Below are 25,580 nucleotides of genomic sequence, written 5' to 3'. Positions count from 1 at the left end.
ATGAGTGCACATACACTTGCAAGTGGATTTCAGTCACCGGGAAGTGAGTTTGCAGCTTATCTCTGTTTTTTCAAGGGAACTAGCCTGAAAAATTCACCTTTCCGACGGGAGAATTATCAGCTTGTCCCTGATTACAAACTGTGCTTCAAAACTGAGGGCAACCACTCCTAAACTACAGCTTTTAAAATGTTTTACAGAATATGGCAGAAGTGTGATTTGATATAATTCATTTACGAGATAAGAAGACCAAAAAGCTGTAAAGGTGGCTCCACAAACTATGCTAAATCCAAACACATGCGTGCCGAAAGACTCCTTCATACTGACGTTGAGTTTTTCTTTGAGGCAGACCTTCGGATTTACCGTTTAGAGTGGAGCCGCATTTCATTGATTACCGAAGAACTGAGAGGAATAATCATTTTCCGATTTCGTTTTAGCCTTCGTAAACAAGCATAATGGTACTGGGGCTACTCTTTGTAGGGATATTTATATAGCGTTGAAAATCCATTGATAAGAAGGAATTACTCTTGCAAAATAAGTAGGGTATCAGTTACTTGTGCATTACTAGTTCAACATCCACATTGCCAAGCCAAGCTTGTTTGTTGTTGTGTATAAATTTTCAGCCGCGTTATTGTTCATTGTCCATTTGTACAAAAATTGATCAACATCAAGCAGTATGTTAGTGATCTTTAGAGTAGGTTACTGTCAAAAATATAGAACAACTATTAGGTCTATTTTACATAAGGACACCAGAGACCGACCAGTTTTGTTAGTGAGTAAAGCAAGCTAGCACATCAGTGAGACACCAGCTGGTCGAGAAACTCTGGTTCCCGCCACAAAGTAGAAGATTACTTCTTACTTCTTCTCTGTGTACCCGCTAACTAAATCTAGTATCCCTAGAGTGATGAACGCATTATGCATTAATTCTCCACCACTCGCTCGGACACTTGGTGTACCAACCTGGTGTCTCAATGTGATAAGGACCTTCATCCTCACCTATTTTACATTTTCGACACTATTAATATAATTTTTATCAAATTACAAAAAAAATCTGGGCAGCTCACCTTTGTTTTGACACAGACTGCATGTAAATATGATCCTGTACAACGTTTCCAGTGGGTGTTTTTCAAAGTAGATCTAAGTAGACCTATTTTAATATTAATCTTTCACTCTTTCTGGGGAACATTTACAATCTGCTGATTTTTTGTATTTATTTTTATGAGGATTTTTTTGTAATTTCTTGTAAAACATTTACAGCGAAGAAAACGTCTATAAGCTGTGTGAAAAGGTGCAAGAACAATGTTGTGATACAATGATTGGAAAATGCTACGCTGTGTTCGTTTCTAATGATGAGAGGCGAGTGCCGCTGTGGCAGCAGAGCGCTGGAAATGGTCCAGAAAAATTGGTATTTTGGGTAAGTTTTTGTATTTTTCTAGGGTATCATCCCTAGTTTTGATTATGAGTATTTGATTGGCATTTTGCATATGCTTCACTGCATCACACAACAGCTCTTTTTGAAAAAACAACATATATATGGGCCTTAATTTTATTAGAAAGCTATCTACTAAATTGAAAAATTTTGATGATATCCGTGTTTTTGAGGAGGAGTTGAAGAGCTTATTGATGTTCCATACCACGGCAGAGTTTGTGTGTAGAGAGGGTTCCTTTGTGTGTTTTTTTCTCCTTTTTTTTTGTTACCGTATGTGAAATTTTGACAATTTCTATACTCTGATAAGAATCTAGGAAGCTATTGGAAACAAACAAGTGTTGGGGCTCACTTTTACCGCACATATCAACTTGTGCATGGTCAGTGTGATGAGCTGATGAAATGGTATGTAATCCATGCGCTTGGCTGGATTCAAACCCATGACTGCACTGGCATCAAAGATTGACGAGCCCTCCGTTCATTCATTTGATTGAATGAGACACCGTGAAAATTCTTATAAAAAGAATTTATAATAAATTTACTTGTACATCACATTGTGAAAATCTTCTCATAAAATTATATGAAAACGTTGAAAAGTTATTAGAGATCTTTGAAGAAAAAAAAATAACACTTTACAAGATCTTTCCTAACTCACTACCGTACCAATATTGTAGAGCATTATGTGACTGGGTTAGAAACATATCTTTATCTATATATCATTTTCAAACTGTCCAGAAATCCTTGGTTACTCACACAGCCGCCATTTTGTTTTTCACTTACTATTTTTTTCCAAATAATAACTGAACATACAGGAGTGAAACTTTGCACAAATATATTATGACAACTATAGTGTGGTCCACCTTATAATGGCAGTGGATAAAGATAGAAGAATAGCGATGCCGATTCTCTGCATTAATCAATTATATTTCTACACTGTCAAAAACATAATTGTCATCGTTGTGGACCTAGAAAAGGATAGTACCACCGGCTTTGTTGATAGACAAGGATAGCAAAACCAAAGTTGATAAAATACTGTCATTATAACGTGGACCTCACTATAGACAGAGCTACAAAAAACGAATGGCAATTTTTCAAATTCACAAAACAAAATGGCGGCCGTAAAATTTTTATTTCTTAATAACCAAAAAACTGTTGATTTACAAAAAATGCAAAAATAACTTTTTTAGTAAATTCTATTAAAAATCGATTAAAGCCTCATTTTCCAAGATTGAACAAATATTAAGTGAGATAAGGCAGCTTTAGTGATAGGTGACCTCTGGAGGTTTGTTCCATAGCATGCTGCTGAAGTCTGCCTCAACAATGCAACAATCTCCGTCGGCTTTGCATGTTATTCATAGGCGATTTTAGATTATTTTTAGCTATGATAAGAAGTTAGATAACCCTCTTGGTCTTGGTTTGATCACTTAAACCGGCATATCTTACTTTGAACAATTAAAAAAAAAAATTAAATATTTTTTAAAAGTGAGATATGGCAGCTTTAATGATTAAACCAAGACAAAAATAGGGTTATGTAACTGTATTTGTCATATCATTGTTTTAAATTATCTAAAATCGCTTATGAATAAAATTACTATCGTTCTTTTGTTGGTACTGTCAAGAAATTCAAGTACTTAGATAGGAAAACTAGACTTCCACTCAGGCAATTCATTATTCATTATACTAACTCGGTTTTCAAGTTTATTCAATACAATTTGTCATATAATCACAAAATAATATCAGATATGCATTAATGGAAATAAATGTTCACTATTTAACTTAATATTCAACATTTAATATTATAATAGAATGGAAATGAGCCAAGTGAGGAAAACATTCAGTTTAATATTCTTTACCATAAATAAATGAATAATAATAAATAAATTATATTCATATTAATAGCGCATAGTGCATATCTACTTGGATGGAGTAGTTTTACAGGTCCCTTTATGTTTATCTTTTACATGCTAAATTGAAAACTTCCAGTTGCTCTAAACATTGTTGTGCGTTTACTTTCAAGTAATTTGTTTGCATTTTTTGTTGCAGGACTATCATGTGTTTCTAGTATTGAAGAATAATGATCTTAGCAGCTTGGTGTACGACTTTGACACATGCCTTCCATTTCCATCCTCTGCAGATGACTATTTCAAGAAGACATTCAAGTCAGACAGATTCTTGGAGAACTCCAGGTAACCAATCAATTCAACATTTCTGTGATGCTTATTAACGTTAATTAGTTTCGATAAGACCATTCAAGTATTAAAACTAATCTTGTACTGACATTGTAGAACATACCGACGGGCTACGACTTTGACCTTCCGTAACTCAAAGGTGAGAACTCGCTAACGCTCGTTCAATAAAGGTTGATACCTGTTGTGATTATCATTTGTTGGCTTCATTATTGTTGATGTATTTGGTTTTTGGCGCTGTTTTCATTTAAAAATTAAAAAAATATTGATTAATTAGAATAAGCATTATCATTAGGTCTATTATAAATCTAGTACCGTATTCAAGGAATTTTCCAGTATAAGTATACTTCATTAAGTTCAATTTATGTAATTTTACATATTTTTTTGTAATGCAATGTGGAAAATAAATCGATTTAATTTGAAGTTTTCGTAGTGTATGGTTTAAGGGCTTGTGCCAAATGTTTTATAATGTAATTTTGATTTCAGAGCCAAGTTTAGAGTGATTGAAGGTGCAGTGTATTTGAGAACGTTTTCCTCGGACCGTAGTCACATGTTGGATAAGGATACCGTTCAATGGCTAAAACCGCCTCCAACATACCCGCCAATCATTTCAACCGGTAAACTCAACTTTTTTCCTCCTTTTACAATCTAAAGACTCATTTTGCCCCTCTTAAGTTGCATTTTCCCCTCAAAGAAATAGATAGTAGGAAGATAAAACTTGGTCAACTTGGTTGATTTCATATATCATTGTCATAATTCAGAAGTTGCTGGGATTTAATTTTTTTCCACTCTACCAGATTCCATTTATAGTCTGTGCTGAAAGATATTGCCTCTTAAAGCTTTTAATTAGCTTATTATAAATAATTCATCAGCCTATTCTGATTTCAGTAGGCTATTCAGTTTTAATAATGTATATCCTATACTATTAATCGAGCAATTCCTGTTTATATGTCTAGATGTTTATATGTTTGTATTTCACCGGATCTCAAAAACGGCTCTAATGATTCTCACGAAATTTGGAACATAGTAGGTTTATGATGTAAAAATTCGATTGCACTAGGTCTCATCCCTGGGAAAACTCGCTGAACGACATTAAAAGGATAATTCATCCTTGGAAAAACAGCTGAGACTTTCGTCGTCTGTGGATAATAAAAAAAGGCGTCTGTGGAAAATCAAAATATCTCATCCCCGAAATTCATAAGCTGACGTATTGCCAGCTGTAAAATATTAACACGATCATTTAAAAGAATTGTGTTCTGTTTATCAATAAATAACGAGCAAAGCTCGGTGCCCCGATATTTGTTTTATTAAGTAGCTAACCTGTAGACTGTAGACCAATAATTAATTGATAATATTATAGACATTCACCTTCTTGAAAGACAATAAATAGTTGTATCATTTTTATTTGTTAATATTTGAAAGCATTCCAATTATTTTCATTCCACCAGAAATATTATAGTGATTGCAGAAAGATGAATCATTATTCAATTCAATTCTTTGTCAATCCATGACCAGCTATTATACTGGATAGATCTCGCCATAAAAATTAGAAACATATAATGGGCTGTTTTGAGCAGCTCTGATTGAAATAAATTTATTGATTGGAGTTTGACCTTCAAAAAGAATTGCAGGTTTTTGATTTCAAGTTTTTTGTAAATATTTGATTGTAGTTGAAAGATTTCTAACCATACTCACTCCACTAGAGTCAATACTTATATCCGGCGAAAGAAACTATTGTATTTTTGTGTTTTCATTGAAGCAGCCCATTTGAAAATCAACTCATCAACAATTCAGATATCAATTAAGAAAATAGACAATAATAATTTAATTCTATATTCCAGCATCACACCTATTTTTATTCTCCCTGAGTCTTTCATCCATATCCATGCGTTTCAATCTCTACTAGTCTGCCTTTATAAGGCCAAACATTTGCTTTTTCTGTTTCAGAGTCGTCTAACAATTTGGATGATTTTATATCGATGAACCCGAAAATTGGCTACGGGAAGGTCATGACACTATCCGAATTGGTCGGATTTTTTGTTAATCCAGATATAAAAAGTGAGAAATAAACTTATTTATAGTTTTATCAAGTATTATTTATAACGTTTCAATGTTAATTACGAGCATTCTACATATAGTGAGATTCACGTTAAAAAGTCAGTGGGAATGATAGAACGCAGTGCTGCCAAGTTTCATATTTCAACCTCCTTCTTTAGTACAGTAAATAGAATGCCACCCCGGTATATCTGATTCATTTCAAAGTGAAAGTGAGTTTTATCAAAAATTAATTAATTAATCTTTTTTTTTAATAATGATCAATTGATTCTAAATAAAATATATTTTTCATGATTTAATAATACATTCTCATAATTTAAAATAAATAGTTCTGTAACAAATCCTGTAATTTGTTATAATTTCTTCTAAGTCTAAAAACAGTTTGGCAAGAAACTGTGTGGAGTTAGAATAGGAGATAGCTATCATCTTTGTCCAATGACGGACAAGGATAGCAGATCGAATGTTAATCAGGTGCTGATTTTATAACGTGAAGCTCACTATAGATTTATTATTATTATCATCATCAGGGAAGAGAAGACGTTCAAAATAATGTAGGAGAGTTCTCTTCAACTGATTAAATACTTTTAGAATCTATGGTCAGTATTACTTTAGGTAGGCCCGATTCGAATTTAGTTTTTCTAACTGCAAAGTTACTACCATCACTACAATAATTAATACTAACATTGTTTTACCAACCACTATTACTACCGGATGTATCTCGGACGTCTATTTTTCAAACCCAAATTTCAACCTCGAGATATTTTTCAACAAATCTGGCAAATTCATCAATCATTTTTTGAGTTCTCTTATGACTATCACAAAGAAAATCCTCTGAAAAATGTTGTTTTTATCCTGTTTACATGATTTGGTTTATTGAGTAATTCTTCTTTGAAATTTTTTACGTAAATGACTGAGGGATGGATGCTTGATTATATGCTATAATAAGTTTAATATTATGGCTCATTAGTGCTCTTAATCAAATTAACAACAGGAAGTTTCTCATTCTTGAAACTCAAAAATTATTAAAAAATCACAATCTGAATTGAAAGAAAATACCAAGTGAATACTATCATGACGCCTCACATACTTATATTTCAGCAATGAATATTTACTCATTTAGTAGGACAACATGAGTTGATATGGGCTCAAATTGTTGCTTTTTGTGTTTTGTAACTCAGTTAATTCTCGAATTGAAGAATATCATACACCTTTAAACCAAAATTGAATAATGTAGATATAGGCTATTTATCAATATTTTTGAAATTTGGGACATGAAATAATAACACAGTTTAATTTTGAAATACACAAGTTTATTCATTACATAAGTGGAAATAAGAACAGTGATATTCTGCTGATTTTTCAAATTGAAGTGAAAAATTCAATGTGAACTTGATCTAGTACTATTGTCACAAAGTGTTTTGTGACGAAGGAGAGAGAGAGAGTCAAAACGCATGGCAATCTCGGAGTTTGATCTGAAACGAAGGAGTGTTTATGATACGCATCCCCACTCTTTCATTTCTTGAGATATCATCTGATGAGAAGAAACTTGGGAATTATTGAGAAAGGAGTAATTTAGTGAGATTTGAGCTCCACTCGGGATAGTAGACTCTGTTGAAACTCTTTTTTAAACCCGTGATCGGGTTGTGGCTGATATCCAATTCTGGAAATCAGTCGGTTTAATTCCTCGTGGAATTGTGAGTAGTGCTGATCCTTCTCTTCGAAGAGGAAAGCTTGCGGACTTCGAGTCGATTGTGTTCATGACAACCGTGACGGACGCAGCGGTACAACAGACGGCCGAGAACCTCTTCTTTACCCTAGTGCGCGAAGGGTGGTCATAGCACCCGTGAAGTGGTACTTTTCGGGACCTTGAGTACTTTAGGGTGAGCATACGTCTATTCCTTGGTTCCACCATTTTTCTATAACAATTTACTTTTCCCTAAACCCTTATCCCTATACCTCTACCCCTATACCCTTACCCCTATACCCCATACCCGTAGGTAGGGGAACGCTCTCGGCTGTAAAGCAGTGGAGTTTTTCGGCCTTTCCTTCCCATGAAAGAAAATATCCCATACCCTTAGGCAGGGGAACGACCTCAGCTGTAAAGCAGTGGAGTTTTTCGGCCTTTCCTTCCCATAAAAGAAAATATCCCATACCCGTAGGCAGGGGAACGACCTCGGCTGTAAAGCAGTGGAGTTTTTCGGCCTTTCCTTCCCATAAAGAAAATATCCCATACCCTTAGGCAGGGGACCGACCTCGGCTGTAAAGCAGTGGAGTTTTTCGGCCGCTTTCCTCATCCCACCTTAAGACGTCTTCTCAGAGGAGAAATAAGGGCACCCGTCCGCGTATTTTTCAACCGGGTAATAAGAGTCGTTCGCCGCGGAGAGAACCCCAGCCTGTACAACCCTCACCTCCCGGCTCCGACCAAATGCCTTCTGAAGCTAGCCGGCTGGAAGGAACATCAAGGAAATCCGTATCAAGGTTAGTGAAACCTAGACAAGTGATACTATTTTACGAAAATTGGACACAATAGTATAAAAGTTTCATCTGACAAACGTTCCGATTGAATAAATCAAAAATCATAATACTTTATCAGAAGGACACATCTACACAACCTAGATTACTAGGGGTAGTGGACATCGATTTTTGGACGTACGATTTTTTACCGTCCTTATTAATTCTATTAGATTGAACAGATTAAAATTCGTTGTGCTTGTAACTGACTTAAGGATAGGTCGAAGTTCACATTCAATAGTCATTTAATGTGCGATAATCATCCTCTAAAGCACCAATCATCTCTTGAAGATATTCTTAGAAATAACATATTACAGCTATAAAATAACAAGGGCTTTGGTTTGTTGGCATTACCAACAAAAATATAGAGCATGGAGTAAGGAACAATGTTTCCATTTTCAGTGGCATTACTCAACACACAGGAAAGGTCTCTAGTTCTGTATATAAACGAGAATGTCTTCTAAACATCCTGGTTTATTTTCCACACGAAACAAGAATTAGGCACTTCAACCAGAGTTGAAGTGTCTACAGTAGCCGTTGATATTGTAGAGGTATTTGATGAATCAACGAACTAGGCTACTGTAGTTGAATTAACTGTTTTCTGGTGTTAACAACAGCAGAATCGTTAATTTTTCACCACTCTTTTTTCAATGAAACTACAGTTCACAGCTATATAAAAACCAACAAATCAATTAGGCATGTCTAGTTTTGATTGAGGTTCACTTTATAATGACCGTATTTGATTAACATTGGTGTTGCTATCCTTGTATATATTATTCGACAAAGCAGATAGTGCTATACTAGGCTACCTCCGCAACGTTGCGAGATATTTCTGTAGAAACATGAATAATTAACAAAATATCTAATCCCAATTATGAAAAAAATTATATGTTAATAATTGAAAAATATATTTTTCTGATGGATAAAATATAATTGATTATTTTAGACAAGATGAACAGCTGTTGATATAGCATCAGATATACCGTTATCAGCTATTCTCTATAGAAGGCAACGGCAAGACACAGAATCGACAACGCTGTTCTCCTATCTTTCTCCACTGTCATTACAACGTGGACCTTAGCCGTGGATAGCAATGTTTTTTTCGTTGTATGTGGTCTTTAAAATTTAATCTATCGTACAGTGTTTATAAAATGAATAAGAATATTCTTAAAATGTGATATTTCAGCCTCTATGATTCCATAAAAAGAGAAAGGCTAGAAGAGTAATATAAGTGTTGCATACGGTGTTTCAATTTAAAGGTCAACATTGCAGCTCTTTGCCGATTGCAGTGAATTTCATACTGCATACCAGTTTGCCAATTTTTTGGCGTAATAAGCAATTTTCTGTAAACAAATTCTTTTCTCCAATATAAGAGTAGTCTTTATTCATGATAAGTATTAGCAGAGAAGAAGGAAATCAATCGTGTTGTGAACACCATCGTGTTCTCTACTCCGTGGTGGTATAAGTGATCATAAGCTGCGTACTCATATTCGTGCTTCCAACCCGCACCGAGCACGCTCCTCCCTCGTACCACCATCGAACCACAGTCGCACCGCCCACGCACCCATCATGAACGTTACGGAAGATGTTAGATCTTCTCGCGTTCCCCGGTCGAACCACTGTTGCTCTCCGGTCGATCATCAATCGCTCTGCTGGAGTAGTTCGGTTGCGGAGTAGAGCGACAGTCTGTACGCACCTTAAGAATAAATAGCGCAAAGTGAGAGGGAATTGAAATAATAGTGATGTGAGGGAAGAGAGCAGTTGTCGCGATTTGTTTGGTGAAAAAATTAGGAGATATTGAGCTTTTGGAACATGATGACTACTTCGGTGAGTCAAATAATGAAATTCTCATCTCATACTTTACTATTCAACTGCATGATTTTTCCTTCAAAACTATTCAATTGTTTTCAAATAAATGTACGAGCAGGGAGCAGGTAAAACATAAGGAACTCTTTCTTACGTTTCATAATTTCAGTTGTTGGTAGGAATAACAGGGTGCTCTGAAAAAAGGTGCCCATAAGTCAGGGCGTGATTCCTCACATCAAAAGAAGAAAAAAATGTCCAATTAACAAAGGTCCGAAAATGCTCAGTTACCAAGTTTACCACTTCACCAAGTGAAAGATTTCGTCTGAATTTCAGTTACCCTGCTGAGACGAAGCCCCACGGGTATTTGTTGGCTGTAAATTAAGATTTACAATTTAGCGTGATTTATGTAAAATGAACTGAAATCGTTTCTAGACCTGTAGCTACAGTAATTTTTAAGATATGTGACGAAATACGCGAAACTTGGTCCCGAAAACAAGTTCCTGAAGCAGATTGATGCAGATTTACTGTGTTAAATGTACAATAAACACAAAATATTTTTTACAGAATTTGTGGAAAATTTAATTTCGAGAAGAAAGATGATTGTAGAATAAGTCTATAATAGACAAACTTAACCTTTAAAAAAATAATCCCTAATATTACATTAACCGTCAACTGGTATCATCTTTTTTTTTTGTTACATAACTGGTATCAGCGGTCTGTCAGACCGCATTTTTAAAAAAAAAATTAAAAAAAATATTATATATCTTCAAAAACAAAGCATTCTATTTCACAAATCGGAAAAAACTACATTATAAATAACCTTTCCAATCAAATTCTAAACGAAATATGGATTGTGTTGAGTATAACATTTTTTTTAGTAGAACACTGAAATTTCTGTCAATTTTTTGTAATAATCAATTTTTTTCTCTCAAAACTGTCAATTTTTCATCTGAAATTTATTGAATTGTCAAGATAAATGTTCCAAAACAATAACTCTTCATTGTCCACAACCAAAATATGCAAATTAAAAAATTCCCCTGCCTTCCAAAAACGTGAATTAAAAAGAAGAGAAAAATTATTCTTATCCGAGAAAAATGGAAAATCAGCAACTCATTTTTGCGAAAATTCTTCATTTTCACGCTCAGTTTAATTGTGGATTTTGTTCATTTTTCATGCGTTTTGTATGTAATTGAGGATTATTTCTTTAAAGGTTGCGTTTGTCTATTATAGACTTATTTCTCATTTTTCTCTTCAAAATTAAATTTTCCACAAGTTCTGTAAATAGATATTCTGTGTTTATTGTACATTTAACATAGTAAATCTGCTTCAAACCTTAAAGGAGATTGTTTTTCGGGACCAAGTTTCGCATATTTTGTCACATATCTTAAACATTACTGTAGCTACCGGTCTGGAAACGGTTTTATGTAATTTTCAATAAATATTTTCAATGAATTATTCATTTTACATTACGCTAATACATCTTACATTAATTAAGACAATACATCTTAATTAAGAGCCAATACTCTCACCCTGTATAACTTGTTAACTAAGCATTTTCGGACCTATGTTAATTGGACATTTTTTTCTTCTTTTGATTTGAGGAATCACGCCCTGACTTATGGGCACCTTTTATCAGAACACTCTGTATAGGATTCACTGTTCGTAGTTCATTCTCAAATTGAGTTGAGTTTCCAAATTTCATGCTTCTTGAATGATAATTGACTTTAATTATACTTCGATATTTATGTTTATTTGTTCTGTAATAGAATAAAGTTCTGTAACTTACTATGTTCCCTAGGCACTACTGTATAGAGTAGATCAGAGCTATAAAAAGAATACCAGAGACTGGTATTCTGTTGAGTGCACATTAATTTATTATTCTCTAAAAGCTATAACCACGTTAACATTTCAACTGGTTTTTCAACTAGTTATAAAAAACACTTGTTGCTTGAATCGTCAACGTCTCATCTCAGATCTCATCAGAAATAGACCGAAATGCCGCGAATTCTGATGAAAAATAATATAGCTTATGAATAAATTCCTAACCAGCATATACCTAATATACGTCCCAGTTCCATTATGCAACAGTTATTTCCTGCTTGGAATAGAAATAATAAAGAAAATCATCATTCTTTTCCGGCGCAGTAGCTTTTGCTACTATCATATCTGGAATGAAAGAATCATTTCAGTGTTCTGCACAACGATAAATCTGTTGCTAAGGATGATGTCTATGTAAGCACAAGTTAGAAGTAGAATGATCTTTCAAGTCAACTTGGATGATGACTTGGAAGTTCGAATGATGTAGACCTAAGCTATCGACGTACATAGGTGGGTTCCGAACCATCTTATAATTAGTTTTGGTAACATATCAGATGATGTAGTATTTCTACAATGTGTATTATTCAATACATTCATTATCCATCAACCATGATCTCCACTTGTCTGTGATAACTATAGGATAGTATTATTAATATTACCCTGTTTCATTGCAAAAATCAAGGCTGACAGGACAATACTGTAATGCGAAAATGCTTTCTCAACGAACCTTGGAATATTTCATTCAGATTAAAATTGAAAAACCTTGTTGCGCTGAATTCGAACTCATATCATAAACGCCTAGAAATATCCAACCATTTATGAGTTTTTTACTTTTCTTTGAAGAATACATGTTATTTGTACTAAAAATGTGTAACAACCATTGAAACTAAAATTAATTCAGCTTAATCGACCTATAATTATTTATAATTAAGTTCAAATATGGAACAGCATGTAAGAACTAAGAATATGCCTGGTTCAGTTGTTCCAATATAAAAGTTTCATTAATTCGACTACGGCGCCAACTATACGAACGTCATAGACACTCGCTGAAGCGACATTCAGCGCGTCTTCAGAATGCATGACTCTTATGGGGCGCGTTTATTACGCTAGTATTGTTTTCCTCATGACAGGCGTCATGCATCCTGCAAAAGAACTGAGAAAATTCAGCGCGTCTATGACGCTCGTATAGTTTTGGCCTATAATAATAAATTACTCACATACAGTGACCGCTCTTGCAAACCACCGATCTTATTATTTCCACACTTCGCAGCTTCTTTCCATCTTCTCTTCGTTTCCTGCATTCTTCTCCTTCAACCCCCTCGATTTTCCACAATTTCCTTCTTTTTCTTCATCTTTTTTCTCTTATCCTCCTCTTTATTTTCCTTCTCCTTTTTCTTCTATTTCTTTTTCTACCTCTCCTCCCATTTCCTCTTCTTCTCCTCTTCCACTTCCACTTATTTTCTTCTCTACTTCTACTCCTTCACTTCCTTCTTCTTCTTCTTTGTATAGTTTTTCCTCTTGCTCGTGTTCCTGGCTTTCATCTTTCTACCGGTTATCCACGTTATCTAGTCCTCTCGCTCTTTCTCGTTCTCCTTCTCTTCTTCCATTACAATCCTCTCTCATAATTCTCATCAATTTTTATTCCTCCCCCTCATCAACCTTCATTCCTTCCTCTTTCTCACTTTCAACTTCGTTTTACTGACATTCATTTACATTTAAGAGGGATGAGCTCAACCACAAATATAGTAGGATGTACTGGTTGATAGGAAGGAATTCAAGCTTATCAACCTACAATAAAATTCGACTTCATAAACAAATACTGAGGCGTGTCTGGTTGTATGGTGCGCAAGTGTGGGGCTGTACAGCAGAGTGCAATATTGGCATCATCCAACGATTCCAAAACAAGTTTCTGTGAAATGCTGTCAATGCTCCATATTTTATCAGGAACGCCAACCTTCATAGAGACCTACAGGTAGAGACAGTCAAGGAGATGGTTGTAAAAACAGCAAGGACCTATGAAGAGGTACCACATGACCACCAACATGTTGAGGCAATCCAACCTTTGGATAACTCAACATTAACGAGGAGATTGAAAAGGAAGAAGCCAAAAAGCTCCAGGTGTGCTTAGTGGAAGTGGAAAAAATATAATAATTTAGTGCAGTGACTATGAATGAGCTAATGAAACAAGGAGAAGCTATTACAAGATTCTTCTTGTAAAATGACTTGAAGTATTAATTTAGGAAAGAAATAAACTGATCCTTTGACCTAGTACTAGCAACAGTCATATTCAATTGAAAAAAATAATTTACCTCTCCAATTTGAATTCATTATCAGGAAATGCAGAACAATTACAAATAAAAAACAATCCTCTTGTCTTCTTTACTGTACAATTATTTATTATTGTACAGTGCCTGTTCAATATACTTGAATAGTCTACTGTTCAATATCACATTCCATTCTTTCTTCTTCTTTGTCTCCTCCTCCTTATCAACAGATACGCTCGTCGCGATCCTTACCGTCCCGCTCTTACGCTTTCTCTGCATCGCCATCACCATCATCATCATCATCATCATCCTTCCTGTTAGTGATTATTATATGATGATTATCGAGGATGTTGCTGAAGCCACCTCCATGCATCCTTTTTTTGTGAGGATTGGGCAATCAGTTATCCGACAATGCAATCGTCTGACTGCTGTAACTCCCCCTCCCCGCATGAACATCATCTCTCAGTACCCGCTAACATTCAGTCCGGACTAGTTTCATCAAAAATTGTACCAGTCTCACATTATGTTTTCGCGAACGTTTTTGATTCTAATCAACGTTGAAATCACGGGTGTTAATCAATTTCAAATAGTGTTTGTTTCAATGTGATAGTACTGTGTGAGTTTCAACAGTGATTGTACCAGTCTCATTCATTTCGACGCGGTCAAATTAGACCAGATCAGTGTCTAAATGACGACCGTTAATCAATTTCAACTAGTTTTTGTTTGTTCTGCAATGATAATCGGTGCTGGATTTGATTTCTAAATTGATGATTCTTCAGTGCTGTGTGTGGAAAGTGTTGGTGAAATCAATTTTATCGGCCTCAATTAGATTAACTTGTGTTTTAATTGTGGCGAGAAGTGAATTATTTGAAGCGTGGTGATTCATGTGCAATTAGACCAGGTTCAAGTTTTTAGGTAGTAATTGATCCGTTTTTCTACGTCTTCTATTGAACGGTTGGAAGTTGTTGAAAATGATCCGTATTCATGCTGATTGATGCACTTGATTGGTTTAATTTATTTCTGATTTTTCTTAGTTTTCTCCTGATTGGAGTTTTATTTCTTCTAGAATTATCTCAGTTTTTCATGAATTTGATTATATTATGCTATATGATACATTCTACATTGATATTGATGGAATAGTGAATTGGTTCTCTATATTAATTTATAGACTATTCATTCTATTTTTCACTCAATACAAGTTCAATTACTTAATACTTGGCTCTTATTTGATATTTTACGGACTGTGAAACAATTTGAAATTGTTAACATGAAACTACACAACTAACAGAGGAAAAATTGGAACGTCTCTTATAGGCAACACCAGCAGAAACAGTATATTTGTTTTCTGGTGTGCTGGTGGGAGTTGCAAACTTTCCAGATGACAAGTTGAATGAGAAAGGACAGTGCAAAAATTGAAATTTGCGAAGAAAAATATCATAGGCTGAAATTGAATGAATTAGAAAGAAACAAAATTTTACCATAGTTCAACTCCTAGAGGAACAACAATTTTCCTCAATCCGATAATTAATATTATCTATTGATTTATTGTTGGTTATCAAAAAGGAACGCATTTATGAATCTAGTGCTCGTCCTACATCATCTGTTTTTCATGGAAATCAACTTATATAATCTACATCAATCAATCAATAATTCAATTCAACACATGATACACAGAAAAAATAAAATACTATAAAAATTTCTAATATCAGTAATACAATAAAAAACAGGCTTCATGGTGAGGTGCTGAATAGAAACAAAGGAGGGAAAATACATAGCCAACTATGGTACACAACAGACTACATAACAAATAACCTTAGTATCAGGTCTGAAGGAAAGCAAAGGATTGTAATAATAGGTACTACATTAAGGAATTGTATAAAAAGTTCACACAATACTTGAGATTGTGAATCATGATAAGGACTGTGCCACCTCTATTGGAATTTGAAGAATCATTAAAAGTGCATCGATAAATAATGCAACGCTACCCGCTGCATCCATAATGCAAGCGGACCACGCAGTGCATCTACTGCGCGCCTGCCGGCTGGGAGATATGCAGCTGTTGCAGCGAATCCCCGCGCGCCGTTTGCTGAACGCACGAGACGCACGAGGTGCATCCACACTGCACTATGCAGCCCGAGGTGGCCAGCTGCAGGTGATGCAGTTGCTGGTGCAGCTGGGTGCAGTTGCAACGCGCACCTGTGTGGGTGCAACGCCGTTGCACGATGCAGCTGTGTTGGGTCAGCTGACAGCTGTGAAATGGCTGCTGCAGCACACCAGCTGCTCGCTCAATGATCGCGACATGGAGGGCTGCAACGCTCTGCATCTGGCTGCTAGGTCAGTTTCAGTTCGTCCATTTGGTGGATATGCAATTTTTATGAAAAAGATACCTGCATTATAACAATATCATAATTCCATCGAAGTAGGCTGGCAACTTACGATACGGTAGGCATGTCATGTACGCTTGTACGCATAAACATGTTTAAGTCTTCAAGCACGGAGTGGAAAACATTATTTCCCTTCTTGTTCTGTGCTTCAAATGGTTCAAGTAGGCTACACCTTACCTGAAAGAGTACACTTACGTACGCTACGATGTTTAGGTTAGTCGAAACGGCTTGACCAGTTTCTAACATAGAATAAACCACCTATAACAACAAATAAACCAATGAAAAATTACAATTTATATTGATTGAAAACTAATAATTGAACTTCAAATAGAGCAGCGAAGGAAAAATATACAACGAAGAATCATAGACACAGAAAATCAACCTCAAATTGAAACAGCTGTTTTTCGCTTGCAGCATTTAGCCGAAGACACAAAAATCTTGTACAACATGCAAACTTGTACAAGCGTACATGACATGCCTACCGTATAGTTTAGTGGCCAGCCTTAGCAAAACAGATATTCAAGCTGATAGGTATTTTCATTGACGATGTTAGGCCAGCTGGTCATGTTACGATATTCTGAAGAGGTTCCACTATACACTTTAAGGTGTTGCTGTGAGTCTCATGTAATGATCCTTTCGCAGTGTTGTCTATTCTACAGGGTGGGTGAAAAGTCCGAGAACGGCTTAATGGCCCATATGAATAAAACCAGAGCAAATGCTCATGAGCAATAGCATTGAGCATAAGGTTTTGCTCATGAGCAAAAGGAAGAAGCAAAACCATTTGCTCATTTTGATATGAATAAGCTTTACCTTATACTCTTACCTTATGCTCCCGAACTCTGGAGCAAATGCTCACGTATTTTAAAGATTTTTCATCAGCTGATTCACTTTTGTAGCCTTACTTTGTTATTATAGCTCACAGAAGCGCTAAATATGCAAGTAGGGTGCACCGCTTGTGTTTGCGTCGTCTGCTCTGTTTTCTATTATTATGAATAGAGTTTTAGGTTAGTTGAGTTTAGAATTTTGAAATAATAGCGTGAAAAAATGTCATCTCTATAATAATTTTCAGCATATTCTTATAATATCAATAGTCTTCTTATAATCGTCTACACTCTCATCTTCTTAAATGCCTATTTCCTATTTTGTGATGGCTATCTTTATAACAGGTAGCTTTTATATTTATTCTTTTGTAGGAATAATGGTGATATATATCATGATTGAATCTAAAAAGAGTTTTATAGTTCTCAACTATTGGTTGTGATCGTATCTGGTATAGTTTCCTCTTCCTCATACGAATTAGTTGAGCCATTTTACTATGAGCAAAAGGTGGTAAGCTGCTCTAGACTAGACTCACCTTTTTTGAAGCATTTGCTTCAAAAGTTGAGCAAATGCTCTAGTTTATTCATACACTTTTGAGCAAAAGCTTTCACTTTTGAGCAAATGCTCAAACTATTTTTTTTTATAAGCATGAGCAAAAGGTTTTGCTCACGTTTATTCATAGAAAATAAAGCAAATGCTCAACTTTATTCATATGGCCCATTATCTCATACACAAAGATAATTTGACGGTGAGTGTGATTGGGGATCCTACTTAAATAGAAAATACTACTATACTATGACTTTAAAAATCTGGTCCGCCATCTTGGATACGCCATATTGAATGCAACTTCATTTTTTTAAATAGGAAGGTGGTCGTGCGTACATGATTTCGATAGGGAATTTGAAGAAAAAATGAATGGTGAAAACCGCATATCGATATCTCAAACCGTTTCGGAAATATTCACATTATTAATCATTACTATTCTAAGCAGAAAAGAGAGAAAGAAGTCTGAGAACGGCTTAGTATTCCATAAAAAGAAGTGATTCCAAGGTGGGTGTGATTGGGGATGTTACTCGAATTGGAAATACTACTATACTATGACTTTAAAAATCTGGTCCGCCATCTTGGATCCGCCATTTTGAATGCAACTTTATTTTTTTAAATAGGAAAGAGGTCATGCGATTCATGATTTCGATACGGAATTTAAAGAATAATGAATGGCGCAAACCGCACATAGATATCGCAAACCGTTCAGAAGATATTCACATTATCAATTAGTATCATGCAAATCAGAAATGAAATACATGAGTGGTATTGATTAATAATGTGAATATCTTCTAAACGGTCTAAGATATAGATGTGCGGTTTACGCCATTCATTTTTTCTTGAAATTGCGTATCGAAATCATGAATCACATGACCACTTTCCTATTTAAAAAAATAAAGTTGCATTCAAAATGGCGGACCAGATTTTTAAAGTCATAGTATAGTAGTATTTTCAATTCGAATAACATCCCCAATCACACCCACCTTGGAATCACTTCTTTTTATGAAATACTAAGCCGTTCTCAGACTTCTTTCTCTCTTTTCTACTTAGAATAGTATATTGATTAATAATGTGAATATATCCGAAACGGTTTGAGATATCGATATGCGGTGTCCACCATTCATTTTTTCTTCAAATTCCCTATCGAAATCATGTATCGCACGACCACCTTCCTATTTAAAAAAAAATGAAGTTGCATTCAATATGGCGGATCCAAGATGGCGGACCAGATTTTTAAAGTCATTATAAGGTAGTTTTTTCTATTCAAGTAGGATCCCCAATCACACCCACCGTCAAATTATCTTTGTGTATGAGATTATTAAGCTGTTCTCGGACTTTTCACCCACTCTGTATGTTATTCAACCGTTGAGTACTCGCGTTGGGTCAAGACAGACCCACTCCACTTTCAATTATGAACCATGATGCTTTTCCCATTTACCGCTTCCCCCCAATCTATCTTATATTCTATAATTTATATTATAAATGAAAGAATTACGTTATTTGTCGTTTGAACATCACGTGGAATTTTCAACCTGTAGAAAAACTGTCATTTTGACCCGACGCGAGTATGTGTAAAGTTGCAGTTTTTGGTTTGACCCGAGGCTATAGTAGGCCTAGCCTACTATTATCATGCTTATCGGCAATCATAAACTGATTCGATGCAAGTAATTTATTGTGTTTATGATCCTTTCCATGAACATTTCACCCATTCACAATATGGAAAACTTCATATTTTTATCAAATGAAATTGGAGGGTTTGTGAGAGTAGCCTATGCAAGAATCCAGTGTTCCTTCAAATCCCTCTTATAGCATTTTAAAAGAAAATTATTCAACTAATGTATTTTTATTGATGTATAACATTTTTATTAGTGAAAACAGTTTCCTCTATTCATCTTCTTATAGTTTTTCTAATTTAAAAACACTTTTTTGATCATGGGTCTCCAATGACCCGACGCGATTACTAATGTGTGTGATATTTACGCGAGTAGCCTACTCAAGGGTTGAATTGGGAATACCATGGGAACCATTAGTACGCAGAGAGTGATTTGGACGCGTCACGTAATAAAGATAAGTTTAACGGTATGCCGTATAGGCCGCCTACCTACCTGTATTGATCGGCATTACACTATACTATATTATTTTATTTTATAATTGTTGAAGGAATTCGAGAAAGTAGGATCTGTCATTATGGATCAAATTATTAGCGGTGAATTTCATTTTTGATTGATCAATTATTGTAAATTGAAAAAAAGAATTTTCTTCAACTTTGCAAAAAATAAGATACAACTAATAAATCAGACTAGTTAGTACGTTGAGAAAAATAATATTGGGAAAGTTGATTAAAGTCACTTCCTATAGTGAGGTTCACGTTATAATGACAGTATTTGATCAACTTTAGTTTCGCTATCCTTGTCTATCATTCGACAAAGCCGGTGGTACTATCCTTTTCTAGGTTCAAAACGATGACAATTATGTTTTTGACAGTGAAGAAATATAAATAATTAATGCAGAGAGTCGGCATCGCTATTTTTCTATCTTTATCCACTGCCATTATAACGTGGACCACACTATAGTTTTCCTGCCCAGGTAATCTGTCCCGGTCCCGGTAAATATTTTAGTGAACTTTAACTTGAGCGGCTACACCGTCCACTACATATATCACTGATGTAGGTAAGGCAGTCGAACCACATACTATTTTAAGTTTTTGAAAAACAAACGAGAAAACATAATGTTATCATATTCGTTCATCATCTATTGGATAGGACTAACTTAGGATGAACTCTATACCCTATTTTTCTAAACCGATTAATTTATTCAAATAATTGAATTACTGTTATCTGTAACAGAGAAAAAAAATTCTGTTCTGTAATAGCTTCAATCTCGAACGCTATTTGTAGTTGGTCTGACAAAGTACATAGCTAGCTATTCATTCAGCAAAATCTCAAATTTCAGAATGTTGATACATTGTACAAGTTTGGCCATCGATTATTATTATTGCTCTGAGTTGTATTCATGATACAACTGACAATAGACTTTATTCAAGCTACTAAAAGTTATTTTAATTTTCAAGAAGTTCATATTTCCGTGATTATTTTTCAATTCTGGAGTTTCATGTTCACAACTATCAATTTCAAATTATATCCAATAAGTGTGTGCTTTGTATTAGTACCCGCAGTATTTGTTTATTGATGCAATTTCAATCATTATTGTATAATAATTTGAAATAATTGTACATGCTTGTAAATTTTGGTGAAAAAGTATTTATTTCACCTCTCTCTTTTAATATTTTTTTCATTTTAAATTAAACTATACTTGCATTAGCTTCAAAATTTTACTTGATGGGTTTGAATGGGGAAAGCTGTACATGACCATGTACTCATGGATTGAAATGAGCTTCTTATTACAAGTGTTTGCCAATCACTGTGAAAAATCAATCGCACAAGATTGTACTTTATGCATCAAATATTTAATTTTCAAAATATAAACGACTATTCTATAAGTTTAATTAAATTCTTTAAAACAAATGAATTGAGAGGCAATTTTCAAACAATTCTGTACATCAATTCAATAAAACTCTGTTAAACGCTTTTGAATTTGCAAAGAGAATTAAGTGATTATCTGAAGCATGAATATTGAGCATAGACCAATTCAGTTTCTTTGGTTCACCACTAAAAAACGTCTTCAATAGGTAACAGTTTACCTCGAAAACTGTTACATTACTGTGTTACGGTGTAGCTCTTACTTCACGAATTCAAAAGTGTTATCAGATCCATTGAAAATGATCATTTGTATCATTCTTCCTGGAATCATTGTAGTCTCTTTCGGTCAATTATCAATTTTATTTCTTGTGGAGAAAATAACTGTCCATTGATATGAAGAGTATTATTTATTTTCATTGTGAATTTCTCTGCAAGCATTGAATTTGTGTCGTATTTGAGGAGATTTTCCTGGTTGGATTATTATTTTCCTTCAAGAGTCCTCAAAAACTTTGAAAAAGGAAGATATAGCACACACGTTTGTTACTCCATTGTATCTGACGCTCTTTTCACTGTTTGTTTTTGACCATTGACAGAATGGGAATATAGATTTCAACAAGGATTCTGATAAAACAAAATATTCATAATAATTGTCACAATACTTGTCGCTTTTTGAAATTTTATGTACTCATTAGTCAGTTGTGTGAGTCGGTCTTTGACAGAGCTGATTTTTTAAAATTATATACCAATTAATGAAATTTGCCCACATTGATCAGCTTATTTATTTTAACATGATCTGAATGAGCCTCGGCCGATGGCAGACTTCTAAACAATGAACAATACTCTCAAACTTTTTCTCTATGCTTCTGCCTTGATAATATAATAGGTCAACCAGCTGCTAATCATCTCATGGATCCATTTATCATTAACTCCAGTTTTGTTTGCTTAAACATTAAGCTCCCAATTTACAAGTGAGATCGATGGATTTTAATTTCCGAAACTAGTTTATAGGTTTTTTCTAAAAAATACTAATTTGTGACAGTTTCAAGCCGTTCTACTCAGTAGACTATTAATAATAATAAATCTTTAATATCTCGGGCCACTCCCGAGTTTTGGATGGACCCGTCCGTCGGTCCCGGCTACTTAAATGCAGTCGATAAAAGTCATGACAATCGCAATTCTTCCAGAGGATATTCAAGGGCATTTTTTTATCTACACGGAGGCAAACACTGGAATCATATTCGACTTTCCTTCTCACACATCAACACCCAAAACACACACACAATCAGTCGACGAATTAACATAGAATTTCTTCCGGAACATGCCTGAAGCAATGAAAGTAAAAATGTCGGTGATTTCTTCTTCTACTACTTCGTTCTTCCACCTTCTCTCTCTTCTTCTTTCTCCCGCTATAGGCTACCCCAAACTCCGTCTTTGCCAGCACTCCGTCCCGTCATTAATCCTTTCGTCATTCTCTCTCCTCCTCTTTTCTTCGTCTTCTCCTCCTCCGCCTTTGATTTCTCTTCCCCGCTTTTCTTATCATTTTACTTCTTCTACCCCTCCATTCTTATAAATATTTTTCTATTCATCTTCTTCTCTTTCTCTCCTTCTTCTTTTTTTCTTCTTCTTTTTCTCCTCCTCCTCCTCCTCCTCCTCCTCCCCCCTGTATTTCCTCCCTCATTTTCCTCCTCAATTACTCTTCATCTACTTCCTTTTTTATCCTCCTCCTTCTTCTTTTTTTCTTCTTTTCTTCTTCTTCTACTCCTGTTATTTTTCTCCTTCTCCATGATCAGGGACCATTTTAATCTGTCTTCTCTCTTATGCTATTACTCTGCTTCCACTTCTTCGTATTTCTCCTTCTCCTCCTGTCCTCCTAATTAATTTTCTCCTCTTTCCACTTTGTCCTCTCTCGCTATCTCTCCAGCCACCGTCTGTACCAGCACTCTCTCCGACCATCTTCTCTTTCCCTTCGTCAGTCTCTCTCTGCCATTCCACTTTCCAAACACCACCTCCTCCTCCTCCTCCTCCTCCTCCTCCTTCTCTCTCGAGAACCTTCCAGCAGGTGTAAGGAGCTGCTGCTGGAGTCTGGGGGAGCTGGAGAATCGTCTTGACTCGTCTCTCTGGAGAAAGGGGGCCAGTGGCGTGGAGTGGGGGTGGGGGGGACCTACATACTCACAAAGTCAATGCCAGCCGACTTCCTATCAGTGATGAACACTAGTATCGTAGAGCCGAGCAGAGCCGACTCTCTTGTGCTGTGGTTTTGGCAACGCGGTTTATGGGAAGCGTCACCCATGTGATATAGTTTTGTGCGTGTGATAAGTTGGCGGTTCCTTGGAGCTAACGATCACTGGGACTAGGATCTCTTAAAACCGAGGTAGGGTGGCAAACATTTATTAAAATGTTGTTTTGTTTTTCGTATTTGCATTTCTATTCTGACAAAATTAGGCTACTTCCATGTGTAATTATTGTTTTGTTTTGGTTTCACTCAAATTGAAAAGTTTGAAAATGCAATTTTCTTATCAATCACTCGGACTTATCAATATCTCAAAATTTAGGAAATGTCAAAATTAATAAGAAAATGAATTGCTTTTTATGTTTATTGATAGTTGTGTTTACAACCTTGAAGTCTGAATAATTGTAATATTTTAAATTTGGTGCACTTTATAAATGTTATTCTAAATTCTAAAGTTGTAAAGTAGTGAGTCAAAAATTGATAGAATAATAATTTATTCACATTTGTTGTAGGCTAATCGTAATTCCAATACAAAAAGATAACAACTTTGAAATGCAATTTTACATACTCTGTTACATTACTGAGGCTAGGAGCATCAACATTGGGGTAGGCTGTCAAAAATGATTGGAAATTCTCTCATCTGTTGTTGACTGTTGGTATTTTCAAAATAAATAGATAACTTTGAATTGTAATTGCATTTTTATAATATTGGTTACAACCGTCCATTATTAATCTCAATTGAAATCGAATATGCCCAAAATTAAAAACTTCCAAAATTTAAACTTTCCATGTCGACCTAGGACACTTGATGTTGAGGTTGGGTGCCAATATTTTATTAAAGATTGTATTCGTATTCGTTGCAGTATTTGTATGTCATAGACATTTTTGATGGAAATGTTTTAAAATGTTTGGTTTTTGACCAATCTCTAGGACTAAAGGATTTTTTGAAACTGAAGTTGGCTAGTTGCTTTGAAATGATTCATAATACAAGGACACAATTCAATATGCATGGATGAGGTTGATAATGCTGTGAGGGGTAAATGTCAATGTACACGACTATTAATTTCCACTACTACCTAACTTGAATACAAAACATCAATTCCCATGTAAATTCCTGTCAAACTTGTATTTTATTCAAGGATGAGAGTGAGAGATTAGGTATAATATTTTACCTTATCAATTTGAATCTTTTGTACATCTCTTGTAAGCTTGCATCTCTCTCATTATTGAGATAGTTGGTTTTAATATTTTTCATTCCTCCTCTTGTGAAAGACAAATTAAAATTTGATTTAATTAAAATTGTTCATTATAAGCTTATACAGAGTGGGTGAAAAGTCCGAGAACAGCTTAATAATCTCATACACAAAGATAATTTGACGGTGGGTGTGATTGGGAATCCTACTCAAAATTGAAAATACTACTTAACTATGACTTTAAAAATCTGGTCTGACAACTTGGATCCCCCATATTGAATGCAACTTTTTTTTTAAATAGGGAGGTGGTCATGTGATACATGATTTCGATACGAAATTTCAAGGAAAAATGAATGGTGAAAACCGCACATTGATATCTCAAACCGATTAGAAGATATTTATATTATTAATCGATACCACTTATGTATTTCATTTCTGATTCGCATGGTATAAAAAAATTTATACATTATTAAGGTATTGATAAATAATGTCAATATCTTCTAAACGGTTTGAGATATCGATGTGTGGTTTTCGCCATTAATTTTGTCTTGGAATTCTGTATTTAAATCATGTATAGTATGACAACCTTCCTATTTGAAAAAATAAAGTTGCATTCAATATGGCGGATCCAAGATGGCGGACCAGATTTTTAAAGTCATAGTAAAGTAGTATTTTCAATTTGAGTAGGATCCCCAATCACACCCACCGTCAAATTACCTTTGCCTATGAGATATTAAGCCGTTCTCGGACTTTTCACCCACTCTGTATATTTTTCAAAGAATCTCAGTCAAAGGTTCCGAGTTATGTTTGTAGGATTCAATTCAATCATATTCTATCAAATGAGAGGGTGAAACCAGCCAGAATTG

The 25,580-nt window shown here is 35.0% G+C and overlaps 2 protein-coding genes across 4 annotated transcripts in view; both read left to right on the top strand.

Moving 5' to 3' along the window:
- LOC111045560 (protein N-terminal glutamine amidohydrolase) lies at nucleotides 1-6,615 on the top strand. The gene is given in 5 exon segments (XM_039432865.1): nucleotides 1-43; nucleotides 1,221-1,411; nucleotides 3,467-3,609; nucleotides 4,096-4,226; nucleotides 5,557-6,615. Coding segments are annotated over 5 exon segments (630 nt in total). The 3' UTR covers nucleotides 5,679-6,615.
- Nucleotides 6,616-7,876: 1,261 nt separating this feature from the next.
- The window catches only part of LOC111055269 (espin), a 136,963-nt gene continuing 119,259 nt past the window's right edge, over nucleotides 7,877-25,580 (top strand). Inside the window, exon 1 of one of the 3 annotated variants that reach the window (XM_039437862.1) lies at nucleotides 7,877-8,142. In XM_039437862.1, coding sequence (XP_039293796.1) covers nucleotides 8,090-8,142 — 53 coding nt within the window. In that variant the 5' untranslated portion in view covers nucleotides 7,877-8,089. Of the gene's footprint in view, nucleotides 8,143-23,478; nucleotides 23,663-25,580 lie in introns of those variants that run through there. The other 2 variants (XM_039437856.1, XM_039437888.1) reach the window with 2 other exon arrangements.

This window comes from Nilaparvata lugens, chromosome 1 (genome assembly GCF_014356525.2).
Source record: "Nilaparvata lugens isolate BPH chromosome 1, ASM1435652v1, whole genome shotgun sequence".
Lineage (NCBI taxonomy): Eukaryota > Metazoa > Arthropoda > Insecta > Hemiptera > Delphacidae > Nilaparvata > Nilaparvata lugens.
Note: the sequence above shows the minus strand (reverse complement) of the source record. Positions and strands in the feature narration are given on the sequence as shown.